General features: G+C 31.5%; 1 protein-coding gene across 2 annotated transcripts; it reads left to right on the top strand.

The window, feature by feature from the left end:
- Positions 1 to 14,835: 14,835 nt before the first annotated feature.
- On the top strand, positions 14,836 to 18,508 carry LOC129311756 (methylsterol monooxygenase 1-1-like). Of its 2 annotated transcripts, none has more exons than XM_054954207.1 (5): positions 14,836 to 15,397; positions 15,867 to 16,189; positions 17,770 to 17,917; positions 18,031 to 18,099; positions 18,260 to 18,508. In XM_054954207.1, exons 1-5 carry the CDS (start codon positions 15,068 to 15,070, stop codon positions 18,332 to 18,334), a joined length of 945 nt encoding a protein of 314 aa, XP_054810182.1. In that variant the 5' UTR covers positions 14,836 to 15,067; the 3' UTR covers positions 18,335 to 18,508. The 2 variants fall into 2 exon arrangements, with proteins under 2 accessions (XP_054810182.1, XP_054810183.1); XM_054954208.1 differs by having other exon boundaries at positions 14,839 to 15,397; positions 18,031 to 18,063.
- The last annotated feature ends 6,202 nt before the right edge of the window (positions 18,509 to 24,710 follow it).

Here is a 24,710-nt window from a genome sequence, read left to right as displayed (position 1 = left end):
GCCTAGAAATGCCTAAATATTCAAGAATTGAGTTCCCAAGGATATAATAATGCAAGAAAATCATCATAAAATGTATATAAATAATGAAATATGTCAATTCCCCCACACTTTCACATTTGCATTCCTTGGCAAAAACTATCCAAAAATCAATTTAGAAATCAAGGAAGATTAAGTTTCAAACTTATATCTCCATGCCTTTTCAAGAATCAATTTCAGACCAAGTAAATTTTCTACAAAAGAGTTTTCAAAAATAATAAACCTATCAACTAAGGTAAAAGAACAATCACACAAGGATAAGTACTTCTCTCTCACACATTAGTGTATGGTTATAATTTCACTTGTCACCACATGTAAAATGGCCCCACTATAGGCTTGTAATCCCCTACCTCTCCATTACTCAAAAGAGTTTGCAAGTTACAATCATTAGGACTTTTGAAGGTATGTAGTGTATGAAATGATATGGATAATGAAGGTAAGACTTCAATAAATGTATTTATCCCTTTCGAGTAGAAACCAATGCACAAGTAAAGTTCTATTTGAAAAATGCTTAAGTCCATAATATGGCATGAAAATAACTAAAATATAAAATGAAAGAATACTTGGAACCATTTTATCCCTTCTTCTTCTTCTTTTCTCTTTTCCTTTTTCCTTCTTTTTTGAAGACTTTTTGTCTTTGATTTTTTTTCTTTTTCCCTTCTTTTAAAATACTTATTTCTTTCTTCTTCTCTATTTCTTTCTTTCTCTTTTTTACTTTTCTTCAAATTTTCCTTTCTTTTTTTTCTATTTTTTTCATTTTGTTTCTATTTTTCTTCTTCTTGGTTCCCAAGTATCTAATAAGCACATATGAGCAATATGACATAAACATTTGTCAAGAATGAATCAAAGCTCTTAAAATCATAGAAAATTCAAAATTATTACTTCATCATGCATCTTTTCATACTTCTAAACATTGCATTCACAAATTAGAACACTACATTGCATTTGAGTCACTTTAGAGATGATGAAGGATGCATCTTGAAACATGAAAATAAGATTGAATTTTGAATAGCAAAGGCTCAAAGGGTAGGAAATTAGGTCAATTTGTCATAGGTAAGCCTTTAAGAAAGAAGTGCAATGAATGGTTGCCAATTAGGAAGACTATGCTAGATAGAGGGCTTAACAGAAGATTAAAAATTTTAAATCCCTATCCGATGTGAACTAAATGAATTCATTTAAGTCAAAGTGGATAAAAAAGTTACCTTTTATTTTTCCAAACTTCACAGCGTTCTCTTTAATTTGGATCTTAGGACCTAACAACATAGATTTACTCCCTCTACCGATATCCACATGAACAGTTTCCTAACACGAACTGTGTGCTAGTGCTCTTCGTATCTAATATCTGTTTGTCCATCAATTTAGACATCCTTATATTTTTTAGGGAATTTTCGTGGCTCTTAGAGGTTTTTGTCATCAGGAGACTTTCTCAATATTGCTTATTATGTTGGACGTCCCCTTCTCTATATAATATATAGATTAAGGTTTTTGCCTACCACTTGAAGAGCTAACGAAAAAATTAAATTAAATTTATCTCATAAATAAAATCTATAATGTCATATCTAATTTGAATTTTTGCCTACCATTATAGGCTTTTTAATGAATGCCTATTATCTCTCTGTGCCATTTGCCACATGCTACAGTGAGCGATGCATTTTAAGGATTGTCCAGAATGCCTTCTTTGATGCTTGAAATGTAACATCCGGATTTTCTAATCTTTAAATTAGTTACTAATCAAGGGTGAATTGGTAATTAATGAGTGATTAGAGGTTTGGATGATTGCTCGATAATTTGACTTATTAGTATGTTAAATAAACAAATATAGGTAGAGTGATCCTATCTCAGAACAAAGTGTATGTGCGCGGTAGGGATTTTTCTTAATATGCCATGCGTCGTGGTTGATGCTACCTGCGCTATAGCACATGGACCAAAAACTTAACTAATAAGTTAATATCATACTCGTGGAAAATAGAAGAAAGAAGCCAAGAAAAGAGAGAGAGAGAGAGAGAGAGAGAGAGAGAGTAAAGAAGGAGGGAGTGGCTACTAGGGAAAGAATTCTTAAGAGCTTGAAGGAGATTTCTGACTAGTAACTTATTAGGTAAGTATCATATAGCCGTTACCTTCAATTCTACTATAATTGCTCTTAATATAAGTTATAAAGAAATTAAATTGGAAAAATTTAAGGGGTTAGTTTCTTATTCTACAGTAATAAAAAGGTTCTCGAGAGTTAAATTAAAGCTTTGTGATTAGTTTATAGTTGAATAATAGAGATTTGAAGCTATAAGCTTAAATTTGGCCCTAATTCAAAGAGAAATAAGGTGGAAATGGAGTGAAAGTGAAATGGGATCACTAGAAATGATAGGAGTGACAATTGAGGGGTAATGGTCCTAAAGTGACTAAGTGAAAAGGAATGAACAGTTAATATAGCTTTAAGCAACAATTAGTACTTTTGATCAAATTAACTAATTGAAAAATTATGCCAATTGTGTGTAGATTGGAGTATTATATGTGTAAGTTTTGGAAGAAAGCTTGTAGAGAGCTTTAGTGATAGTTGAAATCCATAGTAACCTTTCTTATGATAGAAGGGTTAAAGTAACCAAATAACTTTCTCTTTTTGATTAGCTAATATAACTATTTAAAAGTATGAGTATTATTACATGAAAATGTTTTAGAATGAGCATGTTTGCTAAGTGAATGTTTAATGCATGAAAATAATTTCTAAAAAACTAAGTTTTTAGAATTTCATGTTTTGTGATTATATATATAGGGTTTTACATATATAAAGAGGTGATTTATATCAAAGCATGATCTTAGGAGTGAGAGTTCACCCATAGGGAGAAGTAGCGAAAGACTATATGAAATATTTCACTTAGTGCCCTACGGGGTGCAATGTTGGAGAATTGTATCTCCTTAATGCCTTTTAAGGTGTAATATTAAATATTATCTCCTTAATGCCTATTAAGGTGCAGTGTTGAAGATTTGAACTCCTTAGTATCAATATGATGCAGAGTTGGAGTCAACAACATCATATTGTGTGTATTGGGAAAAACTATAGTCCAGAAGTGAGATAAAACACATTTTACTAGGTAATTCTACCACTGAAGATGAGCTCAAGGACAATGAGTGTGTAAGTTGGTATAAGTTGAGCCTATGGTTTCGAGTTGGGGTGTAACCTCCTCTTATATCTGCTCAATATAAAAGAAGATTACAGTGTTACCATTGCCTCACATCAATTACATTCAACAAATTTCATTTCAAAAGCTTCAGCCAAAGACTTATTTTGTAAAATCGATCAATTCACAATACAATCAGAGAAATACACAGTGGAAGTAAATCATACACTCCTCAAATACATAATGGACATAACCACCATCATTCTTATCCCAATTGCATGCATTTCCTCACAAAATAAAACTATGGTCTGGGTCGTGCACTACTACATGTAGTCCGTGCACTGCGGCATGCAGTCCATGCATCACGGCATGTGGCACAGAGCCACATGCTCACCCTTTTGTGCCATACACCACAGCATACCTATCTAATTTTCTGTTGTCATTTTGATAGCAAAAATAATGAATTTCCAGTCCAAAAGGATCCCTAAACACAAGCGCTCAAATCAATCCATTTCTCTCATTAGACCACACTAGGCCTTGAATCAAGTCAAAAAGGATCTAATACACCTGATTGACCATAATTAATCATAATCATACTCATATATCAAAATTTGACCTTTCTATGGTCAATTTTCACAATTCACTAACTTTACAAACTTTGCCATTACTTGGCATAACTTAGCCCACTTGGCTATTTCTCAACCCATACATATATAATCATATTCATAATACAATCTTAGCCCTCAAATTACTCATTTCATCATAATTTGTCCCTTGGCTTAAGGTTCACCAACACAAAATTATTTCAATAAAATATACTCAAATCATAGCCCCTTTTATTTCAAACAACACATATATATATAATCGGGCTTGATTTCATAAAATCTCAATTCAATACATGTATGAAACCCTATGGCAACTCATATACCCTTATATATATATAATCTCACTTCAGTTTATTACACAACCTTATAGTACATGGCTTCACACTCAAGCCAATCCAGACTCTCTTTCCTTGCCCTGATCATTTCCCGATCCTGTAAACATGTAACCACGAGAGTGAGATAAAAATCTCAGTAATAAAATAACTCACTCCTATTGACTATCATATGCAACAATATAGAAGTAACTATAATATATTATTAAACCTCATAAAATAGCATTTATATCACATATCTCATTTTCTTTCTCAACTTTTCCTCAATCACAAATGATTTCATGTTATCTCAAGATATTTCATCATATTACATAACATACTAGCATGATCTCTACTAACCAAACCTCTAAATCACCCCAACACAAAATCATAAGCTCATCTTAAACTAATGTACTCTTTCATTACTCTTGAGTTCACCTGCAGTGGTAGAATTACCCAGCCAAAGATGTTCTAACATACAATATGGACTATGATTTTTTCCAACACACACGATGGAGCGTGTTAACTGCAATACTATATCTTAAAGATACTAAGGAGTCTCTCATCTCCAACGCCATAACTCAATAGGCACTAAAGAGATCTTCTCCAATACCACACCTTACAAGGCACTAAGGAAAATTGTTTCCAACACCCCACCCTAAAGGGTACTAAGAAAACCTTTCCATATGGCCTTTATCATCTCCTCCACTCGGGTGAACTCTCACCCCTATGATCATGCTTTCCTAAACCATTTAAGGTTCTCATTTACCATTTAACACTTTCTTACACATAACATATACATATAATACTTTTCATTTGAAATCAAAAATTTCAATGCTTTATTTTAACCAAAAACCATTTCACACAACAGTCACCTATGCTATAAAATATGCTCAATTTAAAATTATTTCATACACTACTTAGCATACTAACATATAATTACAATCAACAATCAAACAAAGGAAATTATTCGGTTACCTTAACCCTTTTGTCACTAGAAAAGTTACCCATAAATTTCAACTATCACACAAGCTTATCTCAAGCTTCCTTTCTCTAATCACACATCCAATATGTCAATCTGAATACATTTGGCACATTTTAGTCATTTGGTCCATTTTGACCAAAAACTCATTTTTACTACTTAGGACTACATTCATCCGTAAACTCTTTTTCATTTATCCATTCTAAGTTTATGACTACCTAATTACTACTTTACATCACCTCAGTCGATTTTATTTTGCTTAAATCAGATTTTTGCCCTAACGTTCACTCTTTAAAGGCTAAAATTGAGCCTACAGGTTCAATGCTCTACCGTTTAGCTCTAAACTAGTCACAAAGCTCTAATTTAACTTTCGAGAACCTTTTTATTACTATTGGGCAAGAATCAAACCCCTCAAATTCTACTAATTCAATTTTTAGAGAAATTTATGCAGAATGGAAGGTAAGAGTTATAAATAGTTTACCTAGTAAGTTACCGATCCGAATCACCTTTTACTACTCTAAAATAACTTGACTTAGCTCTTCAGCCCTTCTCCTCTCTCTATCTTGTGTGTTTCTAAATTTTCACTTCTGAAAGTCACCCAATTTCATGACTTAAGAAGTGATTTTCTGATCCATACGTCACAACGCATGCAGCACAAGCCATGGTATGTGGCACATAAGATTTGTTCTCACCACGTGTACTTGCTTCAACCTAAAATGCACTCCTATCACCCATATATGTTCACACAATACACAAACAAGTCAAAATACCAATTAATCATCTGAATTTCTAATCACACACTAACTTTCACTTTACCTTCGATTAACCTCTAAACTTAGGATTAAGAATTTCAAGATGTTAAATGGGGTGATTTGGAGGTTCAGATAATAATGATTATGCTATATGCTAAATGTGGTGAAATGTTGTGAAAGTGGTAATTAGTGGTAAAACACTATACTGATATAGTAATTTGAAACGAAATCCATGTTATATGTTATATTTAAACTTATACAATGTTATACTTGCTTATAATTGTATGTGATAGTCAGTAGTATATAGTTATTCTATTACTGAGATTATTATCTTATCCCGTGGTTACATTTTTATAAGTCAGTATAGCGATCAAGGTAAGGGAAAAGATTTAGGGCCAATTTAAGGTTGATAAAGCTGTGAAACTCAAAGTGTGTAATGAACTCAAACTAATAAGAATATTATAAATATATATAAGTTACCATAGGACTTGCATGTATGTTTGAATGGTTATAAGTAGTGAATTGTGGAAATTGTAGTGATTTTATAAATCTTAGCCCTTATGTGTGAATATATGGTGAAATGAGAAATTGAGCTAAGACTTAGTTGTGAACATACTGTAAATATGATAGTGATGAATTTGAAGTGAATTTATTGTGAAATCGTGGCGATTATGGTCCTAACTTTTGATTTGTGTAAAGTAGTATGAAATTTATGTCGATGGAAATGGGCCATTGAAGAGCCAAATTTTAATCTATGCATATTTATGTGATATGATGGTGTCAATCAAGTGTTTAAGGTCCTTTTGGACTTGATTCAAGCCTAGAATGGTCAAATGAGATAATGAGAGTGATTTGAGTACTTGGATGCACTAATTTTTTTTTAAAAGCAACCTTTTGCTCCCGGGTGTCTAAATGTTGATTGGATTATTGGATTGTGTCTGAACTTATCTCATTAATTAGCTTATGAAATAAGCTTTGTGTGGCAACTTGAATCCCTCCGATCGGACGTCGTATGTGAAAATAGCACATACCGAAAGTTTGCTCTAAGAACTATCAAATGATAGTTGTAGAAACTGTCATGTGCTCCACAACACACGGTGTGCTTGCACCACAGCACATGACCTAGAGAGGAGCTACTTATGGCTCTGTGCCATATGCCACAGCGCATTAGTTGTATGTTATAGTGTATGACTCAATTTTAACTTTATTTCTTTATTTTGAAAGCATGCATGGACCCTAATGGATGCATTTGTTTCCTTCTACTATGCTATGCTCTATTTGGTGTTATGTATTTGTGTATTGTGTCCTAATAATGTCAAGGTGCATATTATAGTATCTATGTGGAAAAGAGAAGAGGGAAGTTTATCAAGCACGAGAGGAAGAGATTGAAATGAAAATAGGAACTAAAGAGTATTTAAAAAGAAATATATGAAGGGCATTTAAAAGACAGTCATATATTCCATTATCACCCATCATTTGTACTATTAATGTTTTTTAAAATTTTTAAAAGCCAAAAAATAAAAGGTTTTATGACAGGTGTTGAAAAACTTGTCATATAAAGTCCTATATATATATATATATATATTATGAGTGTTTCAAACACTTGTCACATATTTTACTATTAATTTTTTATTTTTAAGATGTCCCAGAATTTGCAGCATTATATGAAAGGTTTTTAAATACTCGTTATATATTCTAAATTATATTAATAATGGGTGTTTAAGACACTCATAGTTTATTATGCAACCATCATCCGCCTCACCAATGTATGACATGTTTTCTTTTAACCATCATTTTCCTTCGCGTCTTATATATCTAGAATTATGTAGTAGTGAATTCCCCTTAATTGTAGTAACCTTTTTATCCTCTTTCCAAATTCTTTTTTCATTCAACAAATTAAAACAAATTGTTTAATTTATACTGGCATTAGTGATGATATGGATGATTCACCTGTAGAGTAGGTTAAAGAGAGTCCAAGAAGCCTTATATAATATTTCAACAATTCTTCATCCAATTGTATAGTATCTTTCAACTAACCTATTTGATGAAAACAAAAAAGAGCCATTTCTTGAAACAGGCTTTCTATCAATAAATTGGCAATGTGCATTATGATTTTTCCATGAAAGAATGCGGATCATTTATCATTTTTGGGCAAGTTGTTGGTTCAATTCCAAGCCTAAAAAATGTTGGCCCATTAGCTAAACATTTTTCTCTTATCAACCGAATGCATTTTCCTTAACAACTCAATTCAACATGCAATGCTTTACATTTCATTTCCTTTCTTGCTTGCATATATGAGACTAATGAAGTCTAACCAAGAAACATTCTTGCAAGATAAGATTCATTTATTCCTTCAATGTTTGGTGAGAAGTACACAAGGGTTTATGAGCTAAGAGACATGTCTATATAAAGGCATGGTAATTCAGTCCCCTACATTCTTATTGTGCTTCTTTTCATTCATGTGAGCTCTCTTTCCTTCCTTTACTAGGCTTCTATAAAGGATGGCAAACAACTACACTGAGTATGATTTGCTAGATATGATTAAGCCATCCAAACTTGACTAGTGCATCCTAGTAAAGGTGGATTGTGCATATGACCACATAGATGTTAGCTATTTTTAGCTATTTTTAGTGAGTTGTGGATTACCTAAAGGTCTTATTGAGCTTTGATATTATTGTCTTTGATGCAGTGGTAAACACGTGACATATTCCCATTCTTGGTCAAGCCTATAGTTGCTTATTTTAATTATTTTGTACTTATAGGTATGATTTGCAAGGGTATGAGATAATAGTACCCATTGTGGGCAATGACTGGTAGACCGCTTCGTACACATTTTCCACACGACTAAGACTTAATGGATAAAAGGAATGAGGATCATTCTAATTGATTCATGGCCGTTATCATTTGGAGTTACTGCTAGAAATTTATATACATAAGTATCCCAATCTAATGCTCGACATAACCTAAAGCTGACCTGTGAAAGATAACACATCTTACTTTTCATACTCTAAGCATGCCATTAAACAATAGGAAGTTATTAAAAGAGTATTTACAAATATATGCAACAAAACTTTTTAAAATAAACTTATGGCTTATTTGTTATTTAAAACCATACCTTTCTGTTTTTGGATTAATTAAAACTCTTCTTTATATCTTTTGAAGAATGTCATGCATAAGGAAGATAGACAAGATGAATGAATCACTATCTAGCTCAAGATAAATTCTTAAAAAGAACTCTTCTTTTAGTCTTAACATGTCCTTTGAGCCTTAGTGAGATTTTCATCCTTATCTTTCTTATATCTTTCTTTCTTAATTTAACACAACTTACCCTCTTATAACATTATAGTGTATTCATGTATATAAAAACAGTTATCAATAAATATCATAACATCTTTACGCTATAATTTATATGGCAAGTTAGTGTCCAAATGATAAGTGAACTAAGTGTCCTTCAATTACATACAAATTTAGCTAGTGATAAACTTCTATCTACTTGTAAGCCACCCAATTTATACCTCATTATTTTCTTTATTAGTCCCATTAGTGCTTAAAAGGATAGTTAGAGGGGGTGAGATTTGGAAGAATCTTAGTAACAAACTATATCAATCAAGTAGTTAAAACATGATATACTTTTCATAAATATTGAAAGCCATATAGATAAACATCATAATCATCAAATGGAAAATCATATTGGCCAAGGAATCCAACATAATGGTATCATCATAATAAACATTTATGAACTTAACATTCATAATTATACATGGCAAGTCTTATAAAATACTCATGAAATAAATATAAGAGATTTGTAGTAGTTTACTACCTGTCTCAGCTACTTCCTTTTGAGCCTCTGACCTTGGGGTATGTTCACAAGTATCAAATCCTATCATAGGGATTTAATACTAGAGTTGTTAACATAAAAATTTTTTAATAATTAAAGAATGCACCATAGTTTATCTCAGCTTAACTTAACTTAGGGACTAAATTAGGTGACCTATATTGGTATATGGACACTTGACTGCACCATGAGATTAAACATGACATTACAACTTTAACTCTAAATAACGATTGACTTGGCATCCCATGACTTTAAGGGGGACTTCTCTCTCAACCCATAACCTTGTTAAAATTCTCTTGCAATGCTTTCAAACTTATCATGCTCTAAATGATTGAATTGGGTATCACTCATTAACAACCCACAATCTAATAACACATAAGCAACATATATGCATTCTTTAACATGGACAAAGCTTGAGAAATCATAAAATTGTCCCCATGCTTTCGGCTAAGTACTTGTTCCTTAAGTCTATTAGAGCTCTCATAAGACTCATACATTAATTTGCATGCATTATATAAACTTTCAAAGATAAACTTTAACTTCAAGTCAATGGTAGCATATGTCATATACTGCTCTCCCATACTTGGTGAACATGCTTGCACAATTTCCCTAGGCCTCTAGGATACCATTCATGAGGTTCTATAACTTTAACATAGAACCTTTATGACTCAATGTCCTTGGATAATGGCCTCAAAGGGATTGAAACTTAACTTCATATTCACTTCTTTGGCCCATCAAGATTTAGGTAGGAGTAAGTGCCTTTAAAATTCAAGCTTAGTCTAGTCCAATTATGGAACATTAAAGGCATTAATTTTGGATTTATGAATTCCCAACACATAACATTATTTTTTCAAAATTTACTCTAACTTTAAAATGCATAACTAATTTTATAAACATCATTTAGGCCTGTTCTAGGTTTCTAATTGAATCTTGAGAAATCCTCTCCAAAGGAAAAATAATTATCAAGAGAGCATATGCACCAAAAACAACTCATAACATTTGGATCTATTTGACAACTTTTAACTCATTTAATCTATTGTTGTAAATTGATTTGATTGGAACTTTGTAATAAATTTAGTTGATTTCTGTTTTAAAATATGATATATTATTATTTTTCAAATTAAAATAACTTTCTACATATGGTGAAATCTTTCCCATCCATCTCGCATGGGGGAGTCTAGTATAGTTAAAAGTACGTTTTTGCCATGACATTAAACAGAGGATAAAAATAATAAGAAAAAACTAATTTTTACATCACATTCTATCCAATCTAAAATATAAGCATTTTTTTCAGTTAATCTTGATTTAAAAATATATAACCTGGTACATGTAATTTTTTTTTCCTTTTTACTCCTTGTCTTTATTAATGTAGATTATGTATGAATTTATCTCTATCAATTATCATGAAGTGTATTGGTAATTAAAATTAAAGGTAAAAAAAGAAAAATAATATATATTTTTTATGAGAATAAAGACTTTATTGATATGCAAATTTTTTCTAAAAACTATATATTTTAGATCAGAGGGAGTACGTAAAATAATCCTAATACTTTTTTCTGGTGAAAAAAAAGTTTAATAGAAGAGTAATATTGCTCATTAAAAAATTATTTGCAAGAGATATTGTCCCACCTTTTACTATAGTTTGTAATGCTCTTCAACAAAAGTTTGTGTAAATTTGGTTTTTAATCCTAAAAGATTGTTTGGGCTAAAATATGTTGTTCATGAACAAAGATTAAATAATAATTTAACTTAATTTATTTAACAAAGTTACATATTTTTTTATTTAATTAATATGAGAAGATACCATGGCCAAAAGAAAACTATAAAATAATAAGATCCAGCTAAATGTTCTTGGCTTTATTAGGGATGAATTCAGGGGGCTAGTCCACTGGATCAAATTGTTGTGATGTAGGGAAATTCTTTTTTAAAAAAATCAATAAAAAATATTTGATATTCCACGCCCCTAATTGATGATCCCAAAAAGTAAAATAGTCTTTGGGTTGCGTTTATTACACTTAAATTGAATTGGAAACCTTACTGATGTTATGTATTTATTTATATTTGTTCTTCAATTAGTAATAATATTCTAGTGGGTTTTTTGGTTTCAAATATAAGTTACTTTGGGAGATGTTTGTTGTATCAATTATTTTCTTCAACTTATGTTCTTGGTTTGCAATTAAAGTAATTAGTATGATGTTGAAATAATTTTTTTTTAAGTTTCTATTCACAAGTTATTTGAAAACTTTATGAAACAATTAATTATTTTGTCAATAACACCCTTCTTATGGAATTATTGAAAAATGATGAATTATGAAATATTACGACAGAGAGATGGATTGGGAACAATGTTTTAAAACCCGGACCGGACAGCGAACCGGAAATATCAATGGGTCACGGGTCTCATGGTTCAACCGGTCAGATCGGCGGTTGGACCGGTGACCTAATAATTAAATAAAAAATTATTTATATATCTATATATATAAAAGAAACAAGTTAACAAATACAACACTAGATTCTTGAATGCATCAAGATTTAGACATAATTATTTGAAAAAAATAAAACTTCTATTTGCAATAAACAACTCTTAGACAATTAAAAATAAATTCATCTTCATCCATTCAACAATCCTTCATTTTGCAATAAACAGCTCAGATAATAAAAAGCAAGCTCATCTATTAGCATTCATTCTACTCCATTTAGAACCATAGAGATTACATTAAATTGGGTAGAGATATAAATGAGGGAGAAAGAAAATCTCACCGGGACTGAGAGAGAGAGAGAGAGCAATCAACAAAGAAGATGAAGAATCATGAAAGGGGTCGAGCTCGACGCCATCTGACTGCTTTCAACAACTGGATGCCTATACTAGAATTAACCAAGAACACGAAGTCACAAACCAAAATGAAGAAAGTGAAGTGAAGATGAAGAATAAAGAAGCATTTGAAGTTTGAGAGAGTTTGAGATGGCTAAAGTTAAATGGTGAAGACAACGAAGGGTGAACATAGAACCCAAATGGTTGAGAAGGCGAGTCTAAGATGGCTGAACGGTGAAGACAGAGCCTAGAAGGCTGAGTGGCTTGAGGGAGATGACACATAGAATAAAACCCAGATGGCTGAGATTTGAGAAGGTGACGAGAATGAGTGCGTGCATTGTGCAAGACAGAAAGAAGTGAGACTAAAAAGAAGAAGAATGGGTCCTTATAGGTGTTGGTCTGCTAGACAGAGTGAGGAGAAGGGTTTTTTATTTTTAAAAATATCAATTTTGTCATTTTTTTGCGACCCGCTGTTGACCCGTAAAACCCGCTCCGAGTTCCGGGTTTTTCCCGGGTCTTTAAAAACCGTCCGGTTCTAGGCGGGCCAACCCGGGCCAACTGCTAATCCGGATTAATTGGTTGAACCAGCCCGTTTTCTTCAGTGGGTGACGGTCCGACCGGTCCGACCGTCCGGATCGATCCGGGTCTTAAAACCTTGATTGGGAGAGATGCGTATTAATCTGCCAAAATTTCGTGCATTTAATTAATCAGTATATTTTTGGGAAGATAGGATAATTTTAAGAATGTTGACAAACTTGATAAATTAGTTAAAACTAATGTATAAATATGAATACACAGTATTCAGGGAGAAAAAAAAAATACAGTGTGTAATATTATTGATTTTCTTAACCAAATTAATTATCTAAACACCCCCCGGGGTTTTTTTTTTTTTTTTTGTTGTTGGACATGTTATAAGGATTTCTAATAAGAAAACATTAAGAAATAATAAGTAAAATTCAACTTTTAACAATTATCTGATCTCTCAAAGTAATTGTTGGATGTTAAATTTTTTCGTAAGTCCTTTATTAAAATTCTCCATGTACCATCTTCCTTTGCCCCAAACTAAGTAATATCATATTCTTAAATTTTTTTAATTACTCACATGTATTTTTTTATTGAAATGAAGCATTATCAAAAACTAAACGTCAGTAATTCTCCAATTTATTATATTATAAGACACTTGTACTGGACCCAACTCTCATTATTATTTATTCTTAAATTTTTATAAGTAGGTACTCCTTTTAGTCTACATTGTAAGACCTTTTTTTTTCTTTAACTTAGCTTTGTCTAAATTAAAAGACATCTGGTACTTTTTGAAATTATTTTTTCAAATTTATCCATGTATTAAAATATAGGTATTTGAAATATAATTGGACTTAACACTTAGTCTCACTCTTCATAGTAAAAAGGTTAAAATGCAAAAAGAGATAGTCATGTTATTTTTAAGGGGGAATCTCATCTAGGACTCATAAAAGAAAAATATTGCACTTAAAACCCAATACATTTTAAAATTATTCTGTAGGTCTCAAGGCTTTTGTTATAAATATGTTTTAGGAAGAAAAACACAATTATCCTTGGTGAGAAAGAACTTTAGGTTCACTATCAACGGACAATTTATTGTTAATATGTGAATCTAAAATTGTGAATTTGTAAACACCTAGTTGTAAAATTCTAAACTTACTGTCATAGTAAATTTTAGTTCTGAATATATGAAGTTATAAATTCTATACTTTGACTTAAGCATAAATAAACTTGTAGTTGTAAATATTTAAATTTGAAGTTGTAAATTTATTAAGTTAGTTAAAATGAATATGTCAACTCTAAATAAGAATTTTACTTTCAATGAATTCATAAACATAGAATTGAAAAAATCTAAACTTATACTTGTTATCTTTTTTCACTAAGGATAATTATATCTTTTCTCTCTAAAATATATTTGCTTTTTTCACTAAGGATAATTATATTTTTTCTCTCTAAAATATATTTGCAAAAAAGATTATTAGGTTTATATAATAATTTTAGAATGCATTAGGTCTTAAATGCAGTTTTTCTCTCCTTTGAAAGCTTTAGATGAGATTCTCCATATTTTTAATGAGAGTTAAGAATTAACTATTTTTATTGCATATGATCAAAATTAAGATATATTTTTTATCTTAAAAAGAGGTACTTACAAATCGCACTAATAAAGTTCATCTCAGGGGCAAGATTTAATTTGATAATCTAAGTTATGAATTAAAGAATTATCAATTATATCATTTTAATTGATACTTGCATTGATACTTGTTTAATTAATGTTTTTCGACATTAAAACTTTGTGCTTCCCGGAAGACTCACGGACAAAAGCTCCGGAATTTGTGAGTGGTCTCGGACGTATTGGAAATCGAGGTGGGCAACGCATCCAACAGTAGAACTACATGTAAGCGTTTAAAAATTATTCCCGCAAATCAATCTCGCAAATCACAGAGCATCGTCGCCACGCAGTATCCGCCAAAAGCCCAAAACCTCTTTCTATAGTCCCACACTACACTCTCTTCTCTGTTACCTTCCTCTCTTCGCCATTTGGCTTGTTCCAGATCCTCTATCGGCTGGCATTCCTAGGGTTCCGGCGACGATATTCTTCTTCAATGCTGTCTTACCACTCGCTTTCTGAGGCTCAGGCCGCTCTCGGCCGGAATCTCACATTCGCCGAGTCTCTTTGGTTCAATTACTCCGCTACGAAGTCCGATTACTTCCTTTATTGTCACAACATTCTTTTCCTCTTCCTCATATTCTCCGTCGTCCCCGTCCCTCTGATCCTTTTGGAGGTAAAGCGCCTAGGCGGCCTGGACAAGTACAAGATTCAACCCAAGGTTCGATTGTCATTCCAAGAAATGTTCAAATGCTACAAGGAAGTTATGCGTTTGTTTTTCCTTGTCGTTGGACCTCTGCAACTCGTCTCGTATCCTGCTACCAAGGTAAGCTTCCGGGCTGTTCGATATTTTTGTTGCCAGATTTGAGTTTCTTCGAATCTAATTGTGTCGATTGGCAATTGTCGCTCACTTCTTGAATAATAAGACGATTTCCATTCACGTTTTTTGTTTCTCTCTGTTTTATATTTGAAAATTCTATTATGTCTTAATTCACTTGGCATCTGCAATCTAAATGAGATCCGTTGAGCTGATAACCCTGTACATACTATGGCGTTTCACTCACTACATCCAGTCGGGCATATATTCGGAACTTGAATATTTTTTTAAATATATATATATATATATATATATGAGTACAGTCACTTCTGAGTCCATCTAAATTACTTTCAAATTATAAAGACGACGCCTGAACCTGAAATTGGGATGTTGTACTTTGTTCCTCTAGATTTGTTATAACAGCGTGCAACGGAGTTTAGTGTTCCGAAACTTAATTTATATTTTTATTTATCACCAGATGATTGGAATCCGGTCAGGGTTGCCATTGCCGTCAGGGTGGGAAATTTTTGCACAGTTGGTGATGTATTTTTTGATCGAGGATTATACCAATTACTGGATTCACAGGCTTCTGCACGGGAAGTGGGGGTACGAGAAGATTCACCGAGTTCACCATGAATATGCGGCTCCAATAGGCTTCGCAGCAGCATATGCTCATTGGGCGGAGATATTGATCCTTGGAATTCCTTCTTTCCTTGGGCCAGCAATGATTCCCGGGCACATGATTACACTTTGGTTGTGGATAGCATTACGGCAGATTGAAGCGATTGACACTCACAGCGGGTAATGCATGCTACCATCTCTCACTCTATCGTTTTCTTAATGTCCTTTTCTCTGCTTTTCTTGATTTACCCACGACGTTCCTGTTTTAAAATTTTGTTTATCATCTGTTTCTTTGCAACAATAAAATTACATGCAAAGTACTTTGGATTTCAAGGATCTCTAATAGTGGCTTACTTTTCCTGATGGGGAGCTAATGGGGCCTACATTCAGTTTCACACCTTTTTATCTTCTCAGTTTTTACTCCCTTTATTGCATTGTTGTGGTTCTTTTCTAAGCCACATTCTGCAAATACTTTAATAAGTTATTTTCTCTAAAATTTAAAGTTAATGAAATTATTCTAATTTCTATAAATGATTTGGCTGTCAAGTATTATTGTGCTGGGAAAGATAGGAACCCTTGTGGTTATGGTGACGTAGACAGATCAAGGAGCTGCTTAATGCTTTTCCCTGTCTGTTTCCGTCCATCAGGAAAATAATCCTCTGTTAATGTGACTTCGAACCGAGAGTGGACTGGGGTTGAGTTTGATGGATCTGATTACCCGAAGCTCATCCGTCACGTGACTCTGCCCCTTTGTTCTTGAAGTTTAAGTCAAACATAAAATAAGATTAATGTTGAAATCTTTTTCCCCTGTGCCTGTTACTTTCACTTAATGCCTCTGTTATGTCTAATTATTGTCATACTTTTGTTTTTAAGAATAGAATATATTAAATATCTCTTAGCAGTGGTATGAATGGAAGTTCGAGAATACTCATGATGAGTTTTTCTCACAGTTTTTTCATTGAATGTGCCCACTCGCTCTCGCTTCTATTTGCTTCTTCTTCATCCGTCACGTGAAGGTCCTCACGAGTTTGTTGCATTAAGGGAAACCGAAATATAATATTTACGATAGCTTGTTTCAAACAGCAATTGTAGAAATCTGGTGAGAAGGTTGAGCAAATTTGTCTTCTAGAATCATTCCGTTGTCAACTTTTGAACAAATTAGAACTTGTTATAACAAGGTTGGGAAATTGATGCTGAAGAAAAAACTTGCATTATGAAATTGTGGGTCCTTTGTAGTTTATCGGGATGCGAAGTTCTTCTAAAGGAGCCCATTAGAAGAAAAATTGTGTGCTGAAATTAGTCTGGATAGCCAGATGTCAAATTGCATTCAAAGTAACTAATTTGTCCACGTCAAACCTTAATTAATTATGACATGCTTAAGTCCCTCGACAAGAAAATTTTTCTGATAACTTTTATTTGAAAAATGCGGTGTGAGTGCAAAGCTTGAAGGTTGAACTGATAAGTAATGATTATTCCTGGCCAACAATCCCACTACTTTTGTTGAATTTTTTTTCTGAGCCCAAACTAACGCAATACGAGGTAGTTATATAGTACATTTGCATGCTACACCGATACGCACTTGATAGAGATACAATGTGGATACCCTCGCAGAAACTGCTCATGAGTGCTTTATGGCTTGCCTGTTGTGATTCAGATGAGATGACTTTAAACAGAACTGCAGCATCATTCATCTCTGGTGTTCTTATTGCAATTTTGGTTTCTGATCATCCATCCCTTCTTGATGCTTATTTTCTTGTTAGGTATGACATACCCTGGAGCCCCACAAAATATATTCCCTTTTATGCTGGCGCAGAGCATCATGATTACCATCATTATGTTGGAGGACAAAGCCATAGCAACTTCGCTTCAGTTTTCACTTACTGTGATTACATCTATGGGACTGACAAGGTTATACGGTTATATGCTGATATCCTGGAATTTTCTTGCTATATGCAAAACTGCATAATTTTGTTTCAACATCTAAAAATGTTTTACATAATTCTCCTTTCTTTATTTCACAGGGTTATAGGTACCATAGGAAAATGATTCGGAAGGTAAAAGAAAATTCAATTTTTGCCTTGTCAATTTTGGTAAAATCCCTTGTCTTTTTTAACATTTAAGCTCAATATGCCTAGATTTACAGGCAAACAAAGATTAATATTCTGCATTGATTATTCTTTATTTATATATATATATATATATATTATTTTTGGGTTTGGTCTGTAATTAGTACTTGGTGACTTGATTTAGTTGAAGGAGGAGACGAAAAATGGAGTTGAGCAGAATGGAGGGGCCTACAAGACGGAAGATAAGAAATGTGACTAACAGAGAGACAGCAGCCTTGGTGGTTTCAGTACCATTGATGGCCATTTGGAACCTGTAATTTGGTGTAAGATGTATGTCTGTTAGCGGGGTGTTGTGTAATGAGAGTAGAACAATGTTTTACAATTTGTAATATGCTTTTATCAAAATGGGGAATTTCTCTCAAGAGTTCAGACTTTTCTGTGTCTTTGCTGATTCTGAAGTGGAAAAAAGGATTCCTCCCCCAGTAAGTAATCATGCTAATTAGCAGTAAGTTCAGAGCCACGAATTTTATCATATGTTTATACTTAGAATGGAGGATTGGGATAATAGACTTATGAACAATATACATACATACCTGATGAGGAATCATAGTTGCTTAAAAAATAAAAATTTAAAAATAAAAAGAGAGGATTTGATCTTCTTTTCCCCTAGATTTTGACGAACAGAGACAGGGATATTGATTTTCCGGACTGTTAGGGTCTTTATTGATTAACTTATATATTAAAATTATATGTTACGCTCATTTAAAAAAAAAAGTTATATGAAAAAACCTTGTAGTATTATAATATTAACATTATTTTCTCATATTTTCCTATTATTGTTAGAACGTGATAGGGCACCGTTGACAATTTTAAGGAAATGTAGGTTGGAAAGAAATCATGCATGGTCCGACCTCTCAGATCACATAGAAACAGGGTCTAATTTGTTTTAAGAATTTAATATTAAATTAGGACTAATTAGTACTGTAATAATAACAATAAGCCTTATTCTACTAGCAAAGTCATTGTGTTCCATCGTTAATCAAGTTTTTAAAAATATTGTTAATTAAGAAGTTTTATTTGACAACTTATACAAGCATTCTCTTTGATCTTCCTTATCCTTTTTTACAAGACTCAAGATTATCCACTCAGCTTTTCTCACATATGTCTCCCACAGTCTTCTCTATATATGTCCAAACTATTTTAAATGATTTCGTACCATTTTTTTTTTAGTAGATGTCATGCCAACCTTGTCTTGTGTATGCTCGTTTAGGATTTTATCTTTTCGTGTATATTCGTATATTTATCTCAACATTCTTATCTCTATTATTGCAACTTTATGTTCCTATTGTCTTTTTAAAGTCTAACATTCACTATCATATAATTTAGTTAATTTTATAGCAGTTTGATAAAACTTCTCTTTAAATTTATTAAGTACATTTCAATTACAAATAACAAATTTAGTCTTTATCCAATTAAACTACCAAACTTGTATTTTATGCATAACATTCTCATGAATTTTCCCATCATATTGAATAATAACTCTCAAATATTTAAATTTTTTTCACTTAAAGTATAATTTGATCTCTTAACCTCAATTTCAAATTACTACTAATTGACCTCTTATTAAAATTTTAATGCAAATATTCCATCTTACTCTTACTCAAACGAAAATTTTTTGATTCTAAAGTCTTTCTCTATAATTCAAATTTGCATTTAATCTTTTCTCTTGTCTCCACAATAAGAATTATACCATCCACAAAAAGCATGCATTTGGAGATTTCCTTTCAAATATTCTCAATCAAAACATTTAAAACCAGGTTAAACAAATAAAAACTCAAAGATGATCCCTAATACAGTGCAATCCTTATAAGAAAATCCTTTATTTTATAGCCAGACGTTCTTATCCTAGTTGTTGCCTCTTATACGTATCTTATATAGCTTTAATATGAGTAACCCAAATTCCTTTCTTTTCTAATACTTTTTAAAGTACTTCTCTCGATACACAACCATAAGCTTTTTTTCAAATAAATGAAAACTATATGTAAATATTTACTTTTGCTTCAATAGTTTTACATTAATCCTCTTAGTAGATTAATCGATTATGTGGTCACCCTATCAGGTATGAAATCAAATTGATTCTTAAAATACCAGTCTCCAATCTCAACCTACACTCAATCATTCTTTCCCACAATTTCTCTTATTCTTTATCTTTTGTCTCAAGACCCTTATAAAACTCTTCAAATGCTGTAAAATGAGTTTTACTCATAACTTTCTTAATTTCTTTCTTAGCCAAATGATACATTTCTCAATTTTCAGCATTATTGCATGAAAAAATGGCTATAAAACATTTCTTCTCATGTTTGATTTTTTTCATGTACATTCTCTTCCACCATGAAGACTTCTTATTTCTCGGACCAAAACATTTTTATTGTTCCAAAACTTCTTTAGCAACATTTCTTACCTTCTTATTCAAATCCTCTCACAAGATGCTAGCACTCCTTCGAGACTCCCAAATTCTTTCAACCAAAAGATTTTGCTTGAAAATTTCTTACTTCTCACATTTTAACTACTACCACCTAATCCTTAGGTGTACTACTTGTCAATGGTTTTGATTTTTACTCTTAATACACATCAAGAATAAGGACTCCATCATATTGTGACACCATTTTCAGGAATCACCTTACAATTTTCACATAATCTTTTATCCATGTTTCTTAATTACTAAAAAAAAATCAATCTATAGCCTTAAGGCTCCACTTTTATAAGTGACGAGATGTTCATTTCTTTTCTTTGGAATAAACATTGACAATCTTGAAATCATACACCAAGGAGAAATCAAGATTAGATTTTTATTCATTGTTTAGCTTTCCAAAATCACTGTGCACCCTTGTATAATTAATTACCTTCCTCTCTCTTGACATGACCATTAAAGCTTCCTCCAATAATTTTTTTTTTCACATTGTGGTATGCTTTGAATCACCCCTTCAAGTCTTCCCAAAACAATTCATTAATATTAGCTTTTTCCCCAACTTAAGGTACATAAACATTAATAATATTGATAGTCTAATGTCTAATATTCACTTTTAAGGAAACAATTCTATTTTCAACTCTGTTAACTTATATCACATTCTTCTTCCACTCTCATCAAACAATAATACCCACCCCATTTTGTGTGCTTTCTTTCACTATGTATCAAAGCTTGAAACCTTCAATATGCTTATCCACCGGCCCATTTAGTTTCCTATACACACAAGATATTAATTCTTCTATGAAACATGACTCCTACCACCATTGTGGATTCACAAGTCAAGGTCCCAACGTTCTAATTATCAAATCTAATCTTGATCACATAAACTAACTTTTTCACTGGCGCTCGTCCAAAATAACGTGATAGGCCTTACCATTTGACACTACATTTGGACGCTGATGCAACAACTTTAACTCACTTGTCAATGCACACAAGCCATACAATGCATTAGTTACAAGTATGAAATTAAATATTTTCATTAATGGATTAATACTAAGCCACATAATTATTAATTTAATATAACATAGAATCTCATGCTCAAAGTGAACTTTTGTATGTCTAAAACATAATATTCCCTTAAACTTGATTTATGTCTCTGAGAAGAAAAACTACTTTTTTTCTAGAACGGATGAATTAAGTGCTGATAAAAAAAAAAAAATTGCAGTTCGAGTGGAGATTGGAACCATGAGTCCAAGACTATCTACCTATCTTCCACTTATATAAAAAAGTAAATGATTTTTACTGTGCATGTACAGTAAAAATATTTTCCTGTAACTCTAAGGTAAAAATATTGTGCAGCTTTTAAAATCATACTTTTTACAAAATTAATAGCATAAAAATTTATTTTTAATCGCATTTTTAAAATTATATTTATTTTTAAAGGTTATGAAATTATGTTTTATTTTTCAACTTATGTATAATTGAAATTAGTTATTAATTTTCAATGATTTATAAAAACACTTAGTGTATGGGTTAATACATTCTGAAATAAAATATATTGTGAAAACTTTTAATTCATTCTGGGTAACAAAATTTTGTAATCTAAATTTTTTATATTAACATTTTTAAAATTTATTTACGAAGTAATAAATTATTATGCATTGGTGAAGGATTATAAAATAAAATAAAATGTGATTTATATTTTCAATATGTAAAGGAATAAAAAAATTAAAATAAAATGATTATTTTTTTTAACATGTATGGGTGATAACTTACAATGTTTTTGTACTTTCTCAAATGTTAAATATGATGGTTAATATCTTTTTTTTTTTTTACATACTCCCTCCCAAAATATAAGGATTTTTTTAAATAAGATATTAAAAAAATATAAGGTATTTTGGGTCTTTTAAAGTGCAATTAATAATTTTTAAAAAAAAAACCTTTAATTAAGGGAATAATTTATAAGGTTTTCTAATTGAGAGCTTTATTTAATAAAAGTAAATATAGAAAGAACACATAATTTTAAAGACACTTGATTAACTTAATGGAGATGTGATTTAGTTAAAAATAACTTATAATACTAATAAATGGGGTATTATTTATATTTTAACCAGTTCATTTTTTAAAATGAAAAAATAGGGTTGAAAGTTTGTAATTGATTTTTCTTTTTTTAATTATCTCTTTATTAAAATTTTATGACCTTATTTGTCGGTTTTTTTAAATTGAAATTGAACTTACAAAAATTTCTGCTTTATCACCTCTGTTTTTCTCAAACTAAGTAAAAGATTAATGTTTCCACATTATACAAGGTATAAAGTCTTTTTAATATGTCATTAACATGTAATTTTGCACTACCCAACTTTTCCCCCTTTTCTATCTTTCTTTTAAAAATTTTATTAGAATAAAGAAGCAAATGGATTAGGAGGCAATTGGCTCTATGAGGTGGTACCCTCTTATACAAATTAATATAGAGACATTTATATCAACAATAACCTTTCTTGTAACTTCTCTATTATATTTTTTTTTAGAGGAGAAAACATAGAATATTAGCATACGTGATTTTATTATAATTTAAATTTAAATTTAAATTTAAATAACACTTTGATTCTCACCACTTAAATAAAAAACTAAATTTCATGCATTACATTTACTGTGAAATCAACCCGTGAACATGCATAACCTCACTATATGCCTCCTATCCATATAAGGTCACTGCATGATGTATAAGACATTTCATATTCAAGAAATATATGAGTTTTTGCCCTAGCAATCCCGACAACAGTTAAAAAAGGTCACATTCTAACTTAGGCCTAAGGTACATCGAATTTATAAAAAGAAATAATTTTTTTTTTAGTGTGGGCTCTGCACACAGACAAATTTGCTTAACAACTATATTAGAACCGATGCAGTTATTATATAATTGCTTGGTGTTTCTTAATTAGAACTATGCAATGCTATCTCCCAAGAACTCATAAAACATAAGACTCCACTTTAAATGTCATCAAGATGAGCGAATAATATAACTCTCACTTTTCCTATCATATCCATGCACTGTACATACAACCTTATACTTTCATTTCTTATATAAACGACTTGCACGATACAATGCATGTTCCATTATCATTCTTTAATTTATATTTGTACTTATTTTTCTAATATAACCCTAATCATATTATGAATGACAAGATCATAATTTTTTTATATTTAAATTATTATTTTCTTTTATTGTATCGATGACTTTTATTTATTTTGAAAAAATTACATTGAAGTCTCATATAAAAAAAATTAATTATTATAAGACCTATTGATAACTGAACTAAACTGCATTGATAACACAACCAGTTATCAATACAGTTTTGTTTAATTATTAATGAACTTTATAATAATTAATTTTCTTATGTAAAACTTGGTTGTAATTCTCTTATTTATTTTATAGTATTGCACGAGTCAAAAACTAGCTCAGAGGAAATCCTTAATCAAGGTAAATCACTTATGAAGAGAGGCTTTTTTTTTTAAAAAACATAATTTGATAGTACTTATTGAAGCCAGCTTGGAAATTGAAGGCTTAGATTCACCATCAGCTAGCTTGAAGTGGTCTTTGTAACAAGTTTCTCAGTCCTTAAATATCAAGTTGACCTATTTCCTCTCTCATGGCCATTAAGTAAAGCATACACTGTGAGAAAACCAGACCAAATTTGCCAGTCTAAGTGAATTTTTTTTTTTTTTTTTTGGGTTACCCGCCTCTTCTAGCCAAATTCAAATCTTGGTTTGTTTTATTACGAGGAATTAGCTTTTTTAACTAAACTCAATCCAGTTGGTGGTTCAACTGAAATTTTGATAAATTGGATTTGATCTCTCACCAAGTCCTCTTTTAGCCTTTCCTGATCCTGAATCCCTCAAATGACCAAATCAGGATGCCTAGTGTCATCATCCTCGAAAAGGCCAAGCCCCAATCTTCATCATTGAGCCTAACAACACTGTTCACTTGCCTCAGATCCCATAGCCCATTTGCACTTGAATGTTTTGTAGGCCCACAAAGAAAAAAAAAAAAACCAAAGCAGCTTCAAGAAAAATATTAGTTTAAAAAAAAACGTCTGAAAGTAAAATTTTTAAAAAAATAATTGGGAGAATGATAGTTAAATTTAAAAAAATCAAATTAACAACAGTT

Source organism: Prosopis cineraria, unplaced genomic scaffold (assembly GCF_029017545.1).
Source record: "Prosopis cineraria cultivar Desert tree isolate PC_DT_omini unplaced genomic scaffold, ASM2901754v1 PC5, whole genome shotgun sequence".
NCBI classification, from domain to species: domain Eukaryota; kingdom Viridiplantae; phylum Streptophyta; class Magnoliopsida; order Fabales; family Fabaceae; genus Prosopis; species Prosopis cineraria.
This window is presented reverse-complemented; position numbering and strand designations above follow the sequence as displayed.